Source organism: Trachypithecus francoisi, unplaced genomic scaffold, assembly GCF_009764315.1.
Source record: "Trachypithecus francoisi isolate TF-2019V2 unplaced genomic scaffold, Tfra_2.0 Lachesis_group2, whole genome shotgun sequence".
NCBI lineage: Eukaryota > Metazoa > Chordata > Mammalia > Primates > Cercopithecidae > Trachypithecus > Trachypithecus francoisi.
This window is the reverse complement of record NW_022681465.1, coordinates 176,951,670-176,971,353: the sequence shown is the minus strand read 5'-3', so window position 1 is coordinate 176,971,353 and position 19,684 is coordinate 176,951,670. Positions and strand designations below refer to the sequence as shown.

The window sequence follows — 19,684 nt, the reverse complement described above, 5'->3', positions numbered from 1 at the left end:
ATGTGGCATGGGGTTTTCCTAACTGATACATAAGACTCAACTCAGATTCTTCCCTGTAAAGCTCCAGGGTGGGCAATAAGGCCCAAAGAGTACTCAAAATGTAAGCTCCTCAGCATGGTGCAAAATTTCCCAGATTTCCTGATATGTGTATGCACTTAGATATGTGTGTGTGCACATGCACATATGTACACAACACACAAACACATGACTAAGCCCACACCTTTACCTGTTTTCATCCTCAGTTTAGCTATTTTGTTATAACTGATCATTTCAACATATACAATAACTCAGCACTTAACATTTTTCTTCATCATAAAAAATTATGGAACTCCAAATTGGGTGAGACATTGTGTCTGGTGCTCTATGAAGTACAAATCGATGCTTCATTTCAAAACACTCTTCCACAATCTTCATTGGAGTTGAAAATAAACAAGTTTAGTCAAGAGTAAAGAATAAAAACATTTATTTTAAAAATACCATTTAGCATCAATTGCCCCAAGTTTGGCAGACATGAAGAGTGGGCAGTTCATGTTTTATTAGTATATAAAATTGGCTTTACAGGAAGCATTATGGCAAAAAAAAGAATACTTATTATGAAAACTGAAAAAGAGAAGTGAGTAGTCAGCTACTATCAGAACGCTAAGGCTAAGAAAATGTCGCCATGCAATGAAAACAATCTCCTCCTTTAGTAAGTACTAACAGAATAGGAGGCTTGACTTACTTGCATGCTCCCCATAGAACGCTTTGGTTCATGGCTATGAAGAGGTAACTGCAAAAAGATGCGTGCAGATCCCAGTACTGGTAGGGGATATACAAGTGGGGATAAGAAGAAAGAAATTAAGCAAAATGTCTTTACTCAAGGATCTCTATAAACATTTATTTTTAAGAAAACCTGAATAAGCATGTATATTTTTTTCTGTGACTTTAAAAGTGTAATGACAGCATTAAAAATCAATTATGCTGTCAATATACAAAAAAGATATTTTCATTATAAGCATATATAAAGCCTTCTGCAATTATTATATATCACTTTATCAAATCCAAACTTTTTTGCTTGTTCCCTTTTGTGGTTCCTAGTTTTTCACATCCTCATAGAGGACAAAGGCCTTTAGAGATCCATCAATTCAACCCTTTCATTTCACATATAAAGGAGGGTAAATAGTGTGCCCACAGTTACATTCATCCTCAGTGGCAGAGATTGGACTAGAACCAGGTCTCATGATCCTAAAGAGTGCTTTTCTCATTACATGACACGACCCATTCTCCACCCCATCCCTGATCGCAAGTGGACGACACTCCCTCAATCTCAGATGGGCAGAAGGGCTGTGGTGAAAAGAAACAATCCTGTTTGTGGCCTCTCTGGCTTGTTAGAAGCACGGGGCTCTAGAACAGGAGGTAATAAAATACATCTCCTTCTATCCAAAGTCTTTACAAATAACCCATCACACACACACATGCACACAGTCAGGCTACTTTGAAGACCTAAATGAGAAATACTTCCTGAGAAGAGGATTGTGTGTGAGGGAAACTTCTTTCAAGCTTCCATAAGAGAGGTTATTGATTTTAAAAGTGAGTATCTGGCCACTCACACAGTTATACGCCTTTTAGAAGCTCTGCAAATAAAGCCATAGTTACAGATGATGACTAATATGAAGAGCTTTAAGCCCCAGGGGACATCTGAACACCACTCCATGAAGTCTCTGACTACCACACTATCAAATGGGCTGTGAACCGGTGGTGGGAAATGCCTCTGAATATGCAGATTTCAGCAGAAAATACATTTGACTGGGTTCTTTTAAAAAGTTCCATCATTCTCACATCTATTTCTGGTTTTATATGCATCAACACTCAATATGCTAAATGTTCTATTCTGGCAATTCATATTTCTAGGTGATAGTACCCGAAAGCTTATTGCAACATCCATGAGATGCGTCTCAGGAGGAAGTGTGATCAGATCTCCTAGGGCCATTTTTTTTCTGTGTCCTTTGAGATCAAAATTCAGAGAATAAAAGTGTTGTCACATTTTTAAAAATGTCTGTCATACAAGTTTTTGTTCAAGGTTCAGTACGAGGAATATGGATTGAGAATTCCTTTTTCATATCCATGACCTAGGAAAATTGTGAAAGAAAAGTCCTTGAAACTGACAATGTCAAGTTTACTGAAACATCAAAAAGTACCACAATTTTACAGATTGTCCTGCAGAAATTTATCTTTCTTGTGCTCCATAGGTTTCTCTAAGGCTAAGACTCTCTTCTATTTAAACATTTCCTAGAAACTGCTTTCTCAAGTGAAGATTAATCATTTGGTTTACAAAACAGGAGCCAGGCACATGTCATATGTTTCCTCTCAGGCAATAAATTGTCTTTGTACCATATTTCTTGTCTCTTTCCATATAGTTTGTTGTGTCTTATACACAGACTCCTGAAAAATTCTTTCTACTTGTGTAGGAAAGCCACGACTTTCTTCCTCTAAGGCATTGATGGTTTGGAGGGCAAAGGGAGTCCTTTCTCGGGGAAGGGGGTTGTTCAGGGGCCGCATGGGTATAACAGAGTTGTATTTATGCTGCCTGTTAACAGAGTTCATTAGGGACGTATAGAACTGGAAATTACACCAGGTATCTCCTAAAAAGTTTTCAGTCAGTAATAAGATTGTCCATGCAGAGCCATTTACGGCATCATCTAAATTCTGCAAATGCTGTCTGCCACATGGCATCTCAGCAAAGATTATTCCGGGTTTGATACCAAAGTCATCTTGGAGCAGATTCTGGACTCTGAGGGCTTCATCCGTGTCATCTTCTGCATGTAATATTACAAATTTGAGGAACACTTCTTCTTCAGCTTCTTCTTCAAGCATGTCTTCCATGCTTTGAGCTCCCTCCTGCTTTCCTGTTGGCCCCTCTGTTATATTGCTGTGCTCAGCAACATTACACAAGGATAGATCTTCAGACTTCTTGGAATCTGACTCATGATATCCTGGACTTGTATCCACACTGTGCCTTTTACCCCAAGAGAGAGAAAGAGGGCAAGAATCTATTTTAGACTTCCCGATACCCATTATAAACATCCAAGGCAGAAGAGGAAAACTTTATGTATTTCTCAGCATTTCTTTTGAATCTAAAAGAAGTAACAAAACAGAAGAATATTATAAATTTAATCAAAACATTAAAAATGGAAACTTTCATTCAACCTGAAAAGCTCAAAAAGATTATAATAGACAGATCCAACTATATAAACGACAAACAGATAATTGGGAAGCTAAACTACTAGTCTTTTTTTTTTTTTTGAGACGGAGTCTCGCTCTGTCGCCCAGGCTGGAGTGCAGTGGCCGGATCTCAGCTCACTGCAAGCTCCGCCTCCCGGGTTCCCGCCATTCTCCTGCCTCAGCCTCCCGAGTAGCTGGGACTACAGGCGCCGCCACCTCGCCCGGCTAGTTTTTTGTATTTTTAGTAGAGACGGGGTTTCACCGTGTTCGCCAGGATGGTCTCGATCTCCTGACCTCGTGATCCGCCCGTCTCGGCCTCCCAAAGTGCTGGGATTACAGGCTTGAGCCACCGCGCCCGGCCTAAACTACTAGTCTTTTGTAAGCTTCACAAGGGCTCTCAGAGGCAGCTGAAGGCTACGTTCAATAAATGGTCCACGCCGGGCGCGGTGGCTCAAGCCTGTAATCCCAGCACTTTGGGAGGCCGAGACGGGCAGATCACAAGGTCAGGAGATCGAGACCATCCTGCCTAACACGGTGAACGGTGAAACCCCGTCTCTACTAAAAAATGCAAAAAACTAGCCGGGCGAGGTGGCGGGCGCCTGTCGTCCCAGCTACTCGGGAGGCTGAGGCAGGAGAATGGCGGGAACCCGGGAGGCGGAGCTTGCAGTGAGCTGAGATCCGGCCGCTGCACTCCAGCCCGGGCGACAGAGCGAGACTCCGCCTCAAAAAAATAAAAATAAAAAATAAAAAAATAAAGAATCCAATTTAATAGGAGACATTCGGAAAATGTAAATGGCATTACATTAGCACTACAAACCTCCAGATTGAAATAAATTACGCTGGTATTTTCGTGAGAGGTACCACTCTATCTTTTTATGCAGTTTAAATCTAATTTCTCCATTATCAAATTACCATGCAGACTAGAAACAGGAAAATCTAAAGAAACTGAATATTCAAATATTAAGCATAAATATATTTCGTACCAAGCACCAACAAAATAGAACACAAATATCCTAACAATGACTGGCAGCGTCTCTACTGACTATAAACGGAAAATCCGAAATGTCAAGTGAAATGATGTCCAGGATTCACTGGTTCAGAGCTTTTTTTTGTTTGTCAGGAGTCAGGCATTGTGGTGATGGTGAACCTAATGGAGAATAAATTATAATAAGAGTGTGTGAAAAGTAAGAAATATCTTTTTCCAATAAATTCTGTAGCTACTGAAGAAAATATATTTATTCACCTAGGGAAAAATTAACATCTCAGTTTGGAAGTGAACTCTAGAAACAAAGACTTGAGACTTTCTCCAGTGAAATCAACAAAGAATGATTATAGTCTAGACTCAATTCTTGTTTGTTGTTGTTGTTGTTGTTGCTATTTATTTATTTATTTATTTTGAGACAAGGTCTGGTTTTGTTGCCCAGGATGGAGCGCAGTGGTGTGATCTCAACTCATTGCACTGCAACCTCTGCCTCTCAGGCTCAAGCCATACGTCAATCTCAGCTTCTGGAGTAGCTGCGACTACAGGTACACGCCACCACCCTGGTTAATTTTGTTTTTTTTGGAGATGGGGTTTCATATGTTGCCCAGGTTGGTCTTGAACTTCTGGGCTCAAGCAATCCTCCCACCTCAGCCTCTCAAAGCTCTGGGATTACAGGTATGAGCTACTGCGCCTGGCCTAGACTCATTCTTTTATTTAAAAAAATTCTAAATTCAGAGTGGAAGAACCAGATCAACTGTGAAAGAAAAGTACACCGTGTGAATCTAATTTAAATAACTCTTCAGAAAACGTTGGCAATATTCCTAATAAAACCCCCTAAACAGGCAGTTTCAAGGGGAATTCTTTTATTAAAAGACAGAACATTTAGAATATATAAATACAGGTTTCATATTTTCAAATATGAGCCACAGGCTGTATTCCAGAGCATTTTTACTTATTCTTTATGGGCAAAGGCCAGACCTCAAGAAGAAATTGTAACATTCATAACAACATAAGTAACAGGGCTACATATGCCTAAATAATTCAGGTTTAGAAGAAACTGTTCAACAAAAGTGGTGAAAACTGTCATGGGAACAAAAACCAAGGAAAAAAACATAGAGAATTTCATTCTAATGTATACGAGTAAAAATGTTTGCAGCTGCCTCTGACTAGTGAGGAAACTGCTGACCACTCCCTGTCATTCACTCTGTCTGTACTTTAGGTTCTCGCTCCATGGTATATTGTGCTAGTTACCAAGAGGTATTCTAATTAGGGCATAATAACTCTAAGATGTGACATACATACATCCAAAATAATAAAACCAAATTAATTTGGACTCTCTTCACTGATTAGGATTCATTGCTGACTTTTGTTCCTGCATTATAAAAAAACGGTTTTGCTATGCAAAGTTGCAGAAAGAAGTTCCCCCTGAATGAGAAAACAATTGTTAAACCATCCAGAGGCATCTGTTTTCTGTCAATTAAAATGATCTACACTTATCATTGAATTCAACACCATTATCTTAGTCACTAGCTGGTACAGACAAGTGCTTTGAAGGAATATAACAGCCATTTATAAAGAATATGAAAAACTTCTAGGGTAAGATAGTGTGTCAAGGCAGATCACAAAATCTTTTAAAATAAAAACAAAGAATTACAACTTTGACTTATTTTTATTAAATGCCAGTTAGCAAAAAAAGAGCAAAAGACTTCAGAAATCTATGATGCGTTGTTCCAACTTCCAAGCAGTGTCACCCACCTAATCACACCGAGAGAAAAAAGCTAGTGGCAATGTCTATAAAACTTCACTATAACCTTCTAATCTGGAGGGAGGGAGTAAGGAGACTGCCAAGGGAACAAGCTGTGGAAAGCTGTGCTGTTCATAACATCACTGTGACTCAGACATGGAGAGATGGTCAGGATTCATTACTGCAGTGTGGTTCCCAGGGCTGGGAGGAAGTGAGAGGACATGACTGTGCTTCACTGTGGGCCAATTAACTCCATCAATAAAAAGGACTCTATTGGAACAAAGGAAAGGCATGGCATGCTGAAGGAAACCTGAAGGTTGGCCAAAGGAATCCTGGAAAGCCTCCTTTAAAGTCCTCCTCCATCAGAACAATGAACACCAGGCTTAAAAAATTTAGGTTTTACCTCCTTGCTTCAGCTAAATGGAAGAAGAGTGAGGGTGCCACTTGGGAGATGCATGTGAGACCACTGTTCATAAAAATTAAAATGTGTATGTATATATATTTTCATTTACTTTTTTTTAAAAAAAGGTGGTGGTGTGTCTCCATCCATTCTGTTACTTATCCCCATGGTCTCCTGCTGGTGACCACTTTTATCAGTTTCTCCTGCATCTTTCCACTGTTTCTCTATGAACATATATTCTTATTTTTCTTTCCTTTTTTCAAAAATGTCCCAAAATTCAAAATAAGAATATTTTGAAAGAATATTCTTGTTATTCTTTTCAGAAAAAGTATCATTATTCATACGTATACATGACATATAAATGCCAAACAGCAGTGGATAGATAAACATTAGTATACATTGCTTTTTCCCTTTATATCTGCAGGGCTTTCCATAACAGCGCATAGAGAACTTCTTATTTCCAACTACATAATCATGCAGCATGTGGCTATCCCATAATCATTCCCTGTTCTTGGATATGTGAGTTGTTTCCAGTCTACTTCTAGGACAAACTATGCTGCAATGGATAATTCTGTACAAAAAGCATTTCATATGTGTGCAAATTTATCTATAGAACAATTCCCCCAATGGGATTTCCATTTGGAACAGTGATTCATTTGGTCAAATTGCTCTCCGTAGGGCTGAGCTTTTAAAAAAAAAAAAAAAAAACTTACAACTTGATAGAATGACACCCCAGCTCTATCCCTTGCCCCAGAAAAGGCATAAGAGGGAAACTACCAATTACTATTCACCAAAGCCCAACAGAGTGAATCATATCCATCCCCTCAGGAAACAGAAATGTAAAGAAACATAATCCATCCAAATGGTGCCCTTAAACTAAAGTTCTGAAGGGAAGCTCTTATCTGAGATAAGAAGGAAGGAGAGTCCAGAATGTATCCACTTTATATCTATGCAAAAGAGACCCCGGTAGAACTCTCTATATTAAACAGAACAGGAATGAAAGAAAAAAAACAACATGGCAAATATGCTATGGTAAATATGTAAAATATTACAGGAAATATAAAAGAATATAAAGAAGAATCATAGCATACAAAAACAGATTTAAAATTCCATTTCATGAAGACTATGCACTCTGGAATCAGACTGCCTGAGTGTAAATCCCCTTCCTGCTATAAAATAACTGATTTTGTATAAATTAATCAATATAGTTTTGCTTTGATTTCATTATCTGTAAAATAATTATAGTCCCTATCCTTAGGGGTTTATGAAGATCAAAATGGCTTAGAATGGTGCTGGGCACATAGTAAGGACTCGATAAATGTTAGCAGCTATTATTGCTATTAAATACATAAAAAAGAAGCTAAAAAATTTATATAACAAATGTTTACATTTTAGGATGGTGCTACTCAAAGTGTAGTCCACGAACAAGATGCCAGTCTCTGAACTGTTTCTTACCAATGAAGACATAAGCAGATTGTGCCAGGATGTAAATCAACTACATCACTAATTATGCTGTTTAGTTCAGCTGACATTTTTTTTTCCCTAGCAAGACACTTTCAAAGCAGGAAGCAGCACAGTTTACATTCTGGTGTATGCTTCTTACATTATCATGGACAAGCACTTTGAGTACCCTTGCTCTAGGAGGTACTAAAAAGAATATGTAATCAATGAAACAAAAATAGCAAAGATGAGATAAATTAACAGAATTAGATTAAAAAGGGAGGCTATAGACAAATCAAGGATCCAAACACTATTAGGAAAAAATAGAAACTGCAAAGGGGGGCCGTGGGGCTGGAGGGAGCCAAGGGTAGCCTAGAAGGAGATAAGCAAGAGGAGAAGCCAGGGGAGGATTTTGAGCAGAAGGGTGACATGATCTGACCAGTTTTCATAGGATCACTTTGGTTGCTGCATTGCGAATAGAAGGCAGGAAGGGAAGGGTGGAAGCAGGAACACTCGTTAGGAGTCTGTTGCAGAAACCCAACAGTAACAAGATGATGACTTGAACCAGGATGGCAGTAGCAAAAGTGGTGAGAAGTGGCTAAATTTGGGGCATATTTTGAAAGTAGAACTGAGAAGATTTGCTGAAGATGTTGTCTAGGCATTGAATATACAGTCTGTAGTGTAGGAGAAAGGTCCAATGGGGAGATGCATATTTGACCTTTATCTTTGTATAGATAGTATTTGAAAAAGACAATATAAGATCATAAAAGACTACACAGGATTTTAAGGAGGTGAGTATAGATAGAAAAAGAAAGGCCGAGCCCTATGGCACGCCAACATTATGATGGTGGAGTTATTGTGGGCATTATTATTAAGATTAACTATTCCTGCAGTGATTTTTTATTTGTATCATGTTACAAATGATTTTTGGATAGTTGATGATCTGTCTTTATTTTAGATTTATGGCAAGTTGTTAGTCACTTCTACCCATTACTGCTATGACAACATGCAATTCATAAACCATTAATAAAACCATTAATAAAAGTAGAGTGTTGGGAAAAAAACAAACAAACAAAACAGAACAGAAAGAACCAGCAAAGGAGGCAGAAAAGAACTAGTCAGGAAGGTTGATGGGTTGATGGAAAACCAGAAGAGAGTGGTACCCCAGCTGCTAAGGAAAGAAAGCAATTCAAGAGAAAGACAGTACTTAATTGACTTCAAATGCTTATGATGGTCAAGTACGGTGACCGATGAATGTAGCAATATTAAAATTGTAACATATTTAAAGTAATTTCACCTGGTACTGATATCCGTCGGCCTTGGAGAGCCTTTTTCTTTCATATCTGAACAGCACCATCTTGTGGCAAATATTTGTAAAATCAAGATTCCTGTGTTCAATTAATAAGTTTTGTTGTTAATGTTTGTTATTAATAAATATTTTGTTGGAAACTCACTCTGCAGCCAAACATACTAGGTTTTAGAGATGTGAAGCCAGGACAATTAAACAAGACAATTAGGACCCACTGCACAGGTGCTTTATTCAGAATATCAGGTGCCATGAAAGCACTCAGGAGGGCCATCTGCAGCAGGGGACACTCACTTGCAAGACAAAGACAGGTGGACATTTTCTAGGCAGCGGAAACAGCACTTGAAATAACACTGAGGTACCAGAGGGCAAAGACTATATGTTAGAATCATTTTGCACCAGGTATTTATGGCTCAAGTCCACGAAGGAGGAGGTACAAGAGGAAGGGAAAGAAGTGACAGCAGGGGAAAGGTAAACTACATTAAAAGAGGTTCCTTATAAGGAACCTAAGGTATTTTGCTCAGGACTTTGGCTTTCATCATGCTGGCAGACAGATAGCACCTGGTACGTGTTAAATACGAGTGATCTGGTCTGACTTGATGCAGGTTAAAATAGTCCTAAAATTGTTGATGATGAATATTACAGATGACATGGTGACCTATGGGACTTTGGGCTGTACCTGTTAGAGAGAAGGTGAGTGCACTTTTGTTTATATGAAAGAGAGTGTATTCTATTGGAAGACGGCATACCATTATAGCTATTGCTGTTGTCTGGAAGTTTAGGTTTGTAAAGAAACTAGGCTACAGGACTGGAAGATGCTAGACTGGGAGAACAATTAGTTAAGAGGCTGCTACAATAGTATAGGTGAGAAAGCAGAGCCCCAAACAGATGAAGTGATAGTGGAGACAAAGATATGTAGGAGGTAATGGGGGTGGCAGAGAGGGAAGAGTCAGGGATGCCTTCCAAGCTTGTGCCTTGTGTAACTTGGTGGATGGTGGTGCCATTCACTGGGAAAAGCAATATAATCAGGATGAAGTGGGTTGGGGATGACCAAGTAATCCAGTCTGGGACCTATGGAGCTTGCGTGCCCATGGCCTCCAAGAATTGTCCAGTAGGCACTTGGACATGTAGGTCTGGGGCATAAAAGATCATTTTGGATTGGGGATACAAGTTAGGTGCTTGCTTAAATCATGTGAGTAACTGAGAATAGGTAGTGAAAAGAGAGGAGAGAGAGCTAAAGACAGAATCAATGACTGAAGAGCATATGCAGGGTGAGGGTCCCATAATGGAGCAGGAGTGGCCCAGGAGTACCAGGAAAATCAGACACAGAATGGGATCTGAAAGCCAAGGGAGGAGAGGGCTTCAGCAGTGGTCAGCACCCATGGCTGCCAAGAAGTCAGCATCCACTGCATTTAGCACCTTGACATTCAGAGGAAAAGGTTGGCTGAGAGGGAAAGGAAAGGCCAATACTCACACAACTAAATGCAGGGTCAGGAGAGGCTTTCATTAAGAGAAGAAATACTTGGAACGCTTACAAACTGAAGGGAATTTGCTAGTAAAGAGAAAGAGGGTGAAATACATGTGTAGAAGCTTCTTAGAATTAAGGTCTTATCCTCTTGGGCACTGGGTAAGCTCTGTCTCTCCACCACTGCTCCTTTGCTGAAGAGGAATAGGACACTTAACTCTTGAGTGTGCTGGGTCACAGGATAATGTCTGTGATGAATATTACAGATGATACAGTGACCTGTGGGACTTCAGGTTGTACCTTTTAGAGAGAGGGTGAGTCCACTTCAGTTTATATGAAGGAGAGTTGCATTATATTGGGAGATAGCATACCATTACAGCTATTACTGTTGCCTAGAAGTTTAGGTTTGAAAAGAAGGGTGTCCATGACGTTAATTAGCCAAAGTGGTGTTCTGTGGATCTGCTGCAGTATCTACTAAAGATTTGTTCACCCAAAATTTATTCCTGTCTCTTTTTACTGTATCTTCCTGTACTTTCTGTACCACAAGTACTAAAAACTTGTATCTCCCAGACTCCCTCGATGCTAGGTTTCCTAAATGTAATTTAAGTTCACCAATCGGATGTACTTACATGTCTGAGTTAAATATGCCAGGAGGTAGAACATCAAGCACCTGTTTTGCTGGCTACGATTCTGGTAGAGTTGGCGTAATTAAGGAGCTGGCTGCTTCCTGATTTGGCAGGAGGCTTCTGAGTGTGCCAAAAGCCCCAGGCGAGTAGACACGTCTGTTATGTGGCTTTGAGAGGTGTTTCTAGAAACCCAACCTAGAGTGCAGTTCTTCAACTTTCCCAGTAATACTGTACATCTTGCAATATCTCATAATACATACCTTTCTACTTAAACTAGCTAGAGTAGATTCTGTTGTTCACAACTAAACTGTGATTGATACAACATCCAAAACAAACTCTACCACCTGCTTCTGTAAATAAATTTTTATTGGAAGGCAGACATGTCCCTTCATTGATGTATGTGTCCGTGGCTTACTTCATACTACAAAGGCAGAGTTGAATATTGCAACAGAAACCATATAGCCCATAAAGCCTACAATATTTACTCCCTGGCTCTTTACAAAAAGTTTGCTGATCCCTCAACTACAGCACGGGAGTGTGCCAAGCTCTGCCGAGCTGTCAGGACACAATAGAACAGATCTGTGCCAGCCAGATGAGAAACATGTAGACTATTCTTAGACTTCTTAGACACTGGAAATATTTAAAAATTGCATCTAGGGTAATAAGTATTTTCAGGAACAGAATGAGTAGAATTTGAGTACAGAATGAGTAGAATCTTGATCTTAGATTGAAATAACATTCTTGAGAATCAGCTGTCATTTGTTTTCTTTCTTTGGGGGACTGCAGAGAATCAGTAAGGATGGCAAAGGCCCAGCCTAAATAAAAGGATTATCAAATATCAAATATTACCTATTGGCATTTATTTACAGTTAGAGTAAGCCAGTACCTATACTTTTCATTCTTAGCTATTAGAGCTTGCATTAGAAAGGTTAGAGTTATGGGATCTATCAAAGCCTAGCACTCTGTATCTTTCCTTCATGGCACTAATCACAATTAATTATTTATGTGTATGGTTATCTGCTTAGTTTCTCATCTTTCCCTCTATACTGTAAACTCGATCAGAACAAGGATCAACTTGTCTTATTCATCACTGTATTCCCAGAGCCTAGCATATAGTTAGCATTCAAGAAATGCTTTTTGAATGAATAAATTAGACAGCTCCAAAGATATGACAGAATTCTGTAGCTTTAGAGAGAGCCAAAAAGATAGCTTTTGATCATCCCTATTATATAAATCATTGACTCAACCAGAATAGAAAGTAACCAATCAAAATATATTTTGTTGGATTTTTAAAATGATCAATTATGCTACATTTTTTAAAAAACTATGTGAATATAGGGTCTGGCACAGTTGTTCATGCCTGTAATCCCAATACTTTGAGAAGCCGAGGTGGGAGGATCACTTATGGCCAGGAGTTTGAGACCAGCCTGGGCAACACAGCAAGACCCCATGACTACAAAAAACATTTAATAAATAAATTTAAAAAGCATGAAGATCACTTGAGCACAGATGTTTGGGGCTTCAGTGAGGCATGATTGCATCACTGCACTCCAGTCTAGGCAACAGAGCAAGGCGCTGTCTCAAAAAAAAGAAAAAGTTAAGTGAATATAAATATGACATATGCATTATACATAATACGGAAAACAGAAAAGATTACAAAGTAGACAAAAGGACCATTATCTAACTATCAAGAAATGAAATATGAAAACTTTCCATAGTGCTTCCCATACCTGGATTCAGAAATTTCTGTACAAGTTGGTTGTCTTATTGACAGAAAGCAATATTAATGTACATTTTCTAAATTGCTTTAGTTTGGTTTTTGTTTTAACGAGGGAAATCCTTTCGGGGATACATTGTATTAAAAACTCAAGTTCACTTCCTTTATTAGCCATCCGTATCCTATCTATTAGCTACAGATGTATACAGATGTCTCAGCTGCTGACAATCAGTTTTCTTTAAGATTTTTCAGGTTCTTCTGTTTCCACTTTTGCTCTCCTGCTTTTACTTGCATGTTGTACTTGTATTATATCTTTCCCTTTAGAACCATCATCTTATCTTTCTCTTCCAAAGATATAGGCTACAATGGAAAGAGGAAAAAACTCCTATGAAAAGTTATTTAACTCTCTATTATGGCTTTAAAGTCACGAAAGGCATTTCCCAATATCCATTTAACTATATCATCATGTCTCTGTCTCTCTCGCATCTCCTCCTTCTCAGTCTCCTTTACTAAATGCTCTTTCTTGGCCTGTTTCTCAAAGATCAAAATGTGGCTCTTTGAAGCTTCCACTTCTAGTACTGGTGGTCTAGGTAATTTGGATCAATGCTACTGCTGAGAATAACTAGAAAAGCTAGACAAAACAGGAAAAAAAAATAGGCTTGAAGCATCAGAGAACTACTGACCTAGTGAAGAATTATTGGACACAAATCCAGAAGACAGAAACCCAGAGACAACTTTCCCCCTAGAGAATGTTTCAAGTCCAGAGGAAGAAAGCTGGTGCTGTGCTTTTTGACAGCCCCTCATGGCTAATGAGACAAAAGTGTGACTCCACTAACGTGCTTTGGGTTGGGACCCTGAAGGCTACACCTAGGTGTAAGGGTGATCTAAAAACAGACTGATCCTCCCAGGAATTGAAGCACTCTTTTTAATAACCCCCATCACCGAAATCAGATTAAAGTGATCAAAGATTGTTACTGCTGCCAGGAATCTGGCAGAAGCAAAAATTAAATCCTCTCTGGAAGAAGACAAGAAAACCAGCAAACGCAGCTGACAATATAGTCATTGAAATTAAGAATTGAATGGGTGGATTTATCGTTAGATTAGGTCAGCAGAAGAAGGAACTCACGAACTAGAAAACAAGCTAGAAAAAACCCTTCGGAATAAGGCAGAGAAAAAAAAAAAGAATGTAAAATACAAGAAAGCAGGTAAAAGCTATACAGGACAACTATACAATTAGAAGGTATAACAAATATGTAAATTGGAGTCCCAAATGAAAAGAGAGAGAATTAAACCGAAGCAGTAATTTAAGAGATAATATGAAGACTCTGCAATATTAAAGAAAGATATCAAATCACACATTTTTAAAAGTCCTATGAAACTCAAGGAAAATAAATAAAAAGAAAACCACATCTAGCTTCAACACAGTAAAACTGCTAAGAGCCAATAGCAAAAAAAAGAGTCTTAAAAACAGCAAGAGAAAATAGATTACCTTAAAAGATGCAACAATAAAATGCTTCTCAAGAGAAATAATAATAGCTTTAATGTGCTGAAAGAAAATAGCTGCTACTCTAGAGTCATATACACAGTGAAAGAAAGCACAAATAACCAATGTCAGAAATGAAAATGGGATCTCAGTGATGATCTTGCAGACCCTAAAATGTAATAAAAAGATTATGACCAAGCATATATAAACAAAAGTGAGAACTGAGATGAAATAAAGACATTCCTAGAAATAGACAACTTCTCAAAACAGACACAGAGGAAAGAACCTGAATTCAATTATTTTTTTTCTTCAACTTTTAACTTCAGAGGTACATTTACAGGATATGCAGGATTACTACATACGTAAATGTGTGCCATGATGGTTTGTTGCACAGATCATCCCATCACCTAGGTATTAAGCCCAGCACCCACTAGCTATTCTTCCTAATCCTCTCTCTCAATTATTATTAAAGATATAAATTCATAATTGGAAATCTCCCCAGAAAGAAAACTCCAGGTTCAAATGGTAGCCAGGGAAGTCTATCAAATATGTAAAGAATAAAATAATAAACTACAAAATTAAAAAAGAGGAAACATTCCCCAACTCATGTTTATGAGGCCAGCATAACCATGACACCAAGGACTGATGTGAATATTACAAAAAGGAAAATTATAGATCAATCTAACTCATGATTACTTCAAAAATCATAAACAAAATATTAGAAAAATGGATGCTTTTTATAAAAAGGATAATACAACACAACCAAGTTGGGTTTATTTTAGGGATGCAAGGTTGATCTAACAGGTAAAACATTGATCAATGTGGCTGGGTGTGGTGGCTCATGCCTGTAATCCCAGCACTTTGGGAGGCCAAGGTGGGCAGATCATTTTAAGGCCAGGAGTTCAAGACCAACCTGACCAACATGGCAAAACTCCATCTTTACTAAAAATACAAAAATTAGCCAGGTGTGGTGCCACACACCTGTAATCCCAGCTACTTAGGTGGGTGAGGCAGGAGAATTGCTTGAACCCAGGAGGCAGAGCTTGCAGTGAACCGAGATCCTGTCACTACACTCCAGCCTGGGTGACAGAATGAGATCCTGTCTCAAAAAAAAAAAAAAAAAAAATCAATGTAACTAATCACATTGACAATTAAGAATAAAAATCTTCTGATAAAATTTAACAGCTATTCATTATAAAAACTCTCAGCAAACTGGAAATAAAAGGGTCTTCTATCATCTGAAAATTTAAAAAATTACCAGAACTACTAAAAGACAAGCAAGTTTAGCAAGAACATGGATATAATAAGGTCAACATAAACAATTCGATTGTTATTTTTGAATACCAATAACAAAGATAAAAGATACAATTACAAAAAATGCCATTTTTCAATAGATCAAAAAATATCAAATAGTTGGGCATACATCTAACCAAAAAAAGGGCAAGATTTCCACGCAGAAATATTAATGAGATAAAATATAAAAGGAAAATACCAAATAAATGCACATATATATCATGTTTATTATTTGAAATATTCAATATAGTAAAGATGCCAATTCTCTCTGAATTGATATATAGATTCAATGCAGTACTAATCAAAATCTCAACAAGACTTTTTAAAGTTGAGTTTTACAGGTTCAATTCCAGAATTTCTATGGAAATATAAAGGGTAAGAATAGTCAATACACTTGGAAGAATAAGTTGGGAGGCCTTGCTCTATTGAGCATCCATACTTACTATAAAGTTACAATAATGAAGACAATGTAATTCGGCAAAATGTTAGACAAATTGCTAATGGAATGGGATAAGGAGCTCTGAAACAGATTCGCACATATATGGACACTTGATGTACAACAAAAGACGTACTGCAGAGTAGCGGGAAAAAATCTTTGGGAAAAATGACTGTAGGTCAGAAAATGGTTCCATGGGTGATTCTTTATTTATTCAACTATATACTTTGCTCTATGTGCTTTTGTGTTCTATGTTATTACTATATAAAAACATTTTTCAAAAATGTGGGTATCATGCTTGGTCCTTCTCTCTTCTGCCAGGACACTCAGCCTTCTCAGCTCTGTAACTTCATCCATGCCTCAGATGTGTTTCCTCTGACAAAAATGACCTTTGTAACATTATCTACTTACTTATTTTTTTTAAAAGTGATCAAATTAAAATATACTATAATACTTACAGTATGATCCCAATTCTGTGTTAAAATTACACTGAATATGTGCCTCTTTGCATACGCTTGCTTGAAAGTGTGTGTATGTATACGTACATATTCACACACACCCAAACACACATATGGTTGTGTGCTTTCCTATACAATACCAATCCATGAGAGCACTGTTTGTCTTAGATGTCTTTTTCTAATTTTAAATAAACAAATGTATGTAAGCATGTGTGTTTAAATACCAAATAGCAGAGTTATACATTTTTTGCTAGTAGATCAGTCAGCTTAGGAGACTAAGTTCTGTCACTGGCTCTTAGCCAAGAAATACAAAATTATTCAACTTACTAAGTTTTCCTCAGTCTGAATGGCAGCTTGACAAGGTGTTTATACTGTGTGCCAAAATGTTGTTTTCTAGCAAACAGTTTTCATGCATAACGACTACATAAAAGTGACAGTGGCTAGATCTGTTAGAAAAAAAATATATGATAGATGTTTTGGCTAAAAGTACTTTCAGGAAATGACCACAGAAAAAGAGGATACAAAAGCAGGCAATTAGGAATTGGTGAAATCTTTTGGCATTAAGAAGGTACCATAAATACCCTTGCAGCCTGGGAGGAGGAGGACTGACTCACAATTGGATAAACTGAAATAAATGATGGCTAAAGGCGTATCATGACTTTAGGAGATTTTTTTAGGAGACAAGTTCATCCCCATCTGAGATGACAGATACAGACTCAATTCAGTCTGTGACTTGTTTCCAAACAGCACTCCCTTCTCTAGGTTTGTAGCACCCCTGACTCTGCACACCGCTCTGACATGATTCCAAGGGAGACTGGGCCACAAGAACTAATATGAGTGATAGATATCAAACTGGGCTTGGTACAGTCATTCCCTCTGTTGACCAGAGTTTGCTTATTGGGTCAAGCTAATAGTACCTGGGCCATGATAGGCATTCAATAAGTATAGGGTAAATGGATAGATGGACAGACAGATGGATCAACCAATCAGTCAATCAATCTTTCCTCCTCAATCTTCTCTGCCACGGCCAATGATACTAATATCCTCTCTACCTATGAAGACAGAAACCTAGAAATTATTCTCATATTCTTTCACCCATTCAAACAAACCCTCCCCACAACTCCACCCACTAAACTTTAGGTCCTGCTGATAACTCTGTCTCCTAAACATATCTGTCTCTTTTCCCATTCTCTCCATTCCCTGCCTATGCTTTAGTTCAAGACTTATATTATTCCTCCTTAGAGGATTACAGATTCCCATAACATCCAACTGGTTTCATTGCCTCCAGTCTCTTTCCTCATTACATCATTTCTAGGTAGATCTTTCTGCAATGGAAAACTGATCCGTTTTTCTCTTGCTTAAAGATCCCTTTGATAATACGCTAATGCCTTCAAGAAAAACTCTATGTTATGAGAATAACATTCTAGGCCCTCTATGATCCAATCTCTCCTTTTATCCATAACATTTGCTCCTACCATGTTACTCTTGAGACTTCTAGTATCCACCTGTTTAGTTTTCCCAAATGTCATGTCTTGCCTCCATGTTCCATCTTAGAATATACCCTTCCCCAACTATCTACATGAATAGCTCCTTTTTATGATTCAAGATACTACTCAAGGATTGCATTTCCTTTTATCTCCAAGTTAAATTAAGTACTCATCTTCTGTATATCCATAATATCTGGTTCACATCTCTTATAATATGTATTGCACAGCACTCTTAATTTGTCTTACATGCTGACCTGGAAGGTAGCTTGCACTTCATTTTCCCAGACTTCTCCATCATGGTAAATGGCATTATCATTTGTCCTGTTCTGACTCAAAACCTGGGGTATCCTTGACACCTTCCTCTTACTCTCCTATTCCTACACTTCCAAGTGATCACCAAGTCCTGTGTATCTAACTCTAACAGACAATCTCAAATCATTTCAAGTTTCCTCTCTGCCACATTTTCATTCTAGATCAATGTCTCTACCCTGGACTAATGCACTGCCTCCTAATTGGTCCCCTGCTCTCAGTCAATCTAATCTATTCTCCACTCAACAGCAAGGATGATCTTTCAAAACATCTGATTTGACTTACTCCCATTTATAACCCTGCATTGGCTTCCTACTGTGCTTGATATAAAAATTTCTTGATATGACAAATAATACCCTGCATAGCCTGACTACTTCAGCTCCAACCCCATCTCATGCTTTTCTCCACTTTGTTCCTCCAGCTCCCTGCACATGGGTCTTTATGGGTCTGTGAGAGTTGTCAGAATCAAAATCGAGTCACTAGTGTTAAAAAACCAGACAATCAGAGCCAGGGAAGGCCATGAAGGAAAGGTTCTTATACATATATGCCTAGTAACCAGAATTATCAAAAAAGTCTCCACAAAAACCAGAACCTTGCACAAATGCCATCACAGTCCTATACAAAAAGTACTTCTGCGAGAACATCTGCCCAGCAACTTCCTGTCCAACTTCAGACTGGTGCCACCCTTGTTATTTATCCACAAGCCAAAAATAATTATCTCAAAACAATTATGTAAACCTCTTCATTTTTACTTTGAAAATCTTTGTCTGCCTTTACTTCCCTGAGTACACACAATTTACTATGGAACACATATTCCCGCTGCAATACCTATTTCTGAATAAATATTACTTTCTTTTAGAGAGCCTCTCTCTCTGTTATCTAGGTTGACAGACCTTTTTGTCAGTTTCTCCAACTGGCTTAGCTTTCTTGTCATGCAATCTATGGAGATATTTTCTTGCAAATTTGAAGTGTGAGTTATATGACTATATTTTATTATCATAAGAGATCTTGTACATAGTGTCATAAGCTAGTTAAAATTCCACTGGAGGTAAAAATCAAAATATCCCAAAACTAGGGAATGACAATATTAACTATGTCACATTATTCATATGATTGAATCCTATTAAACCACTAAAAATGTTTAGAATGTTATAATTTTAATGACATGAGAAAATGCTTCTCATGATACAAAAATGAAATGTAACTAAAGCAAAAAGAACTGACTATAAGACAGTATACACAATATGATTTCAGCTTCGTTAAACAAAATGCAGTACAGTCATCTCTTGGTATACTTAAGGTCAGAGAAGACTGCTTCTAGGGGTTCCAGGACCCCT

General features: G+C 38.0%; 1 protein-coding gene across 5 annotated transcripts in view; it reads right to left on the bottom strand.

The window, feature by feature from the left end:
* Positions 1-446: 446 nt before the first annotated feature.
* The window catches only part of TICAM2 (toll like receptor adaptor molecule 2), a 25,036-nt gene continuing 5,798 nt past the window's right edge, over positions 447-19,684 (bottom strand). For 3 of the 5 annotated variants that reach the window (XM_033181504.1, XM_033181507.1, XM_033181506.1), the window contains exon 2: positions 447-3,113. In XM_033181504.1, the coding sequence (XP_033037395.1) occupies positions 2,347-3,063 (717 nt within the window). In that variant the 5' untranslated portion in view covers positions 3,064-3,113 and the 3' untranslated portion in view covers positions 447-2,346. Of the gene's footprint in view, positions 3,114-4,240; positions 4,349-19,684 lie in introns of all 5 variants that reach the window. The other 2 variants (XM_033181502.1, XM_033181503.1) reach the window with 2 other exon arrangements.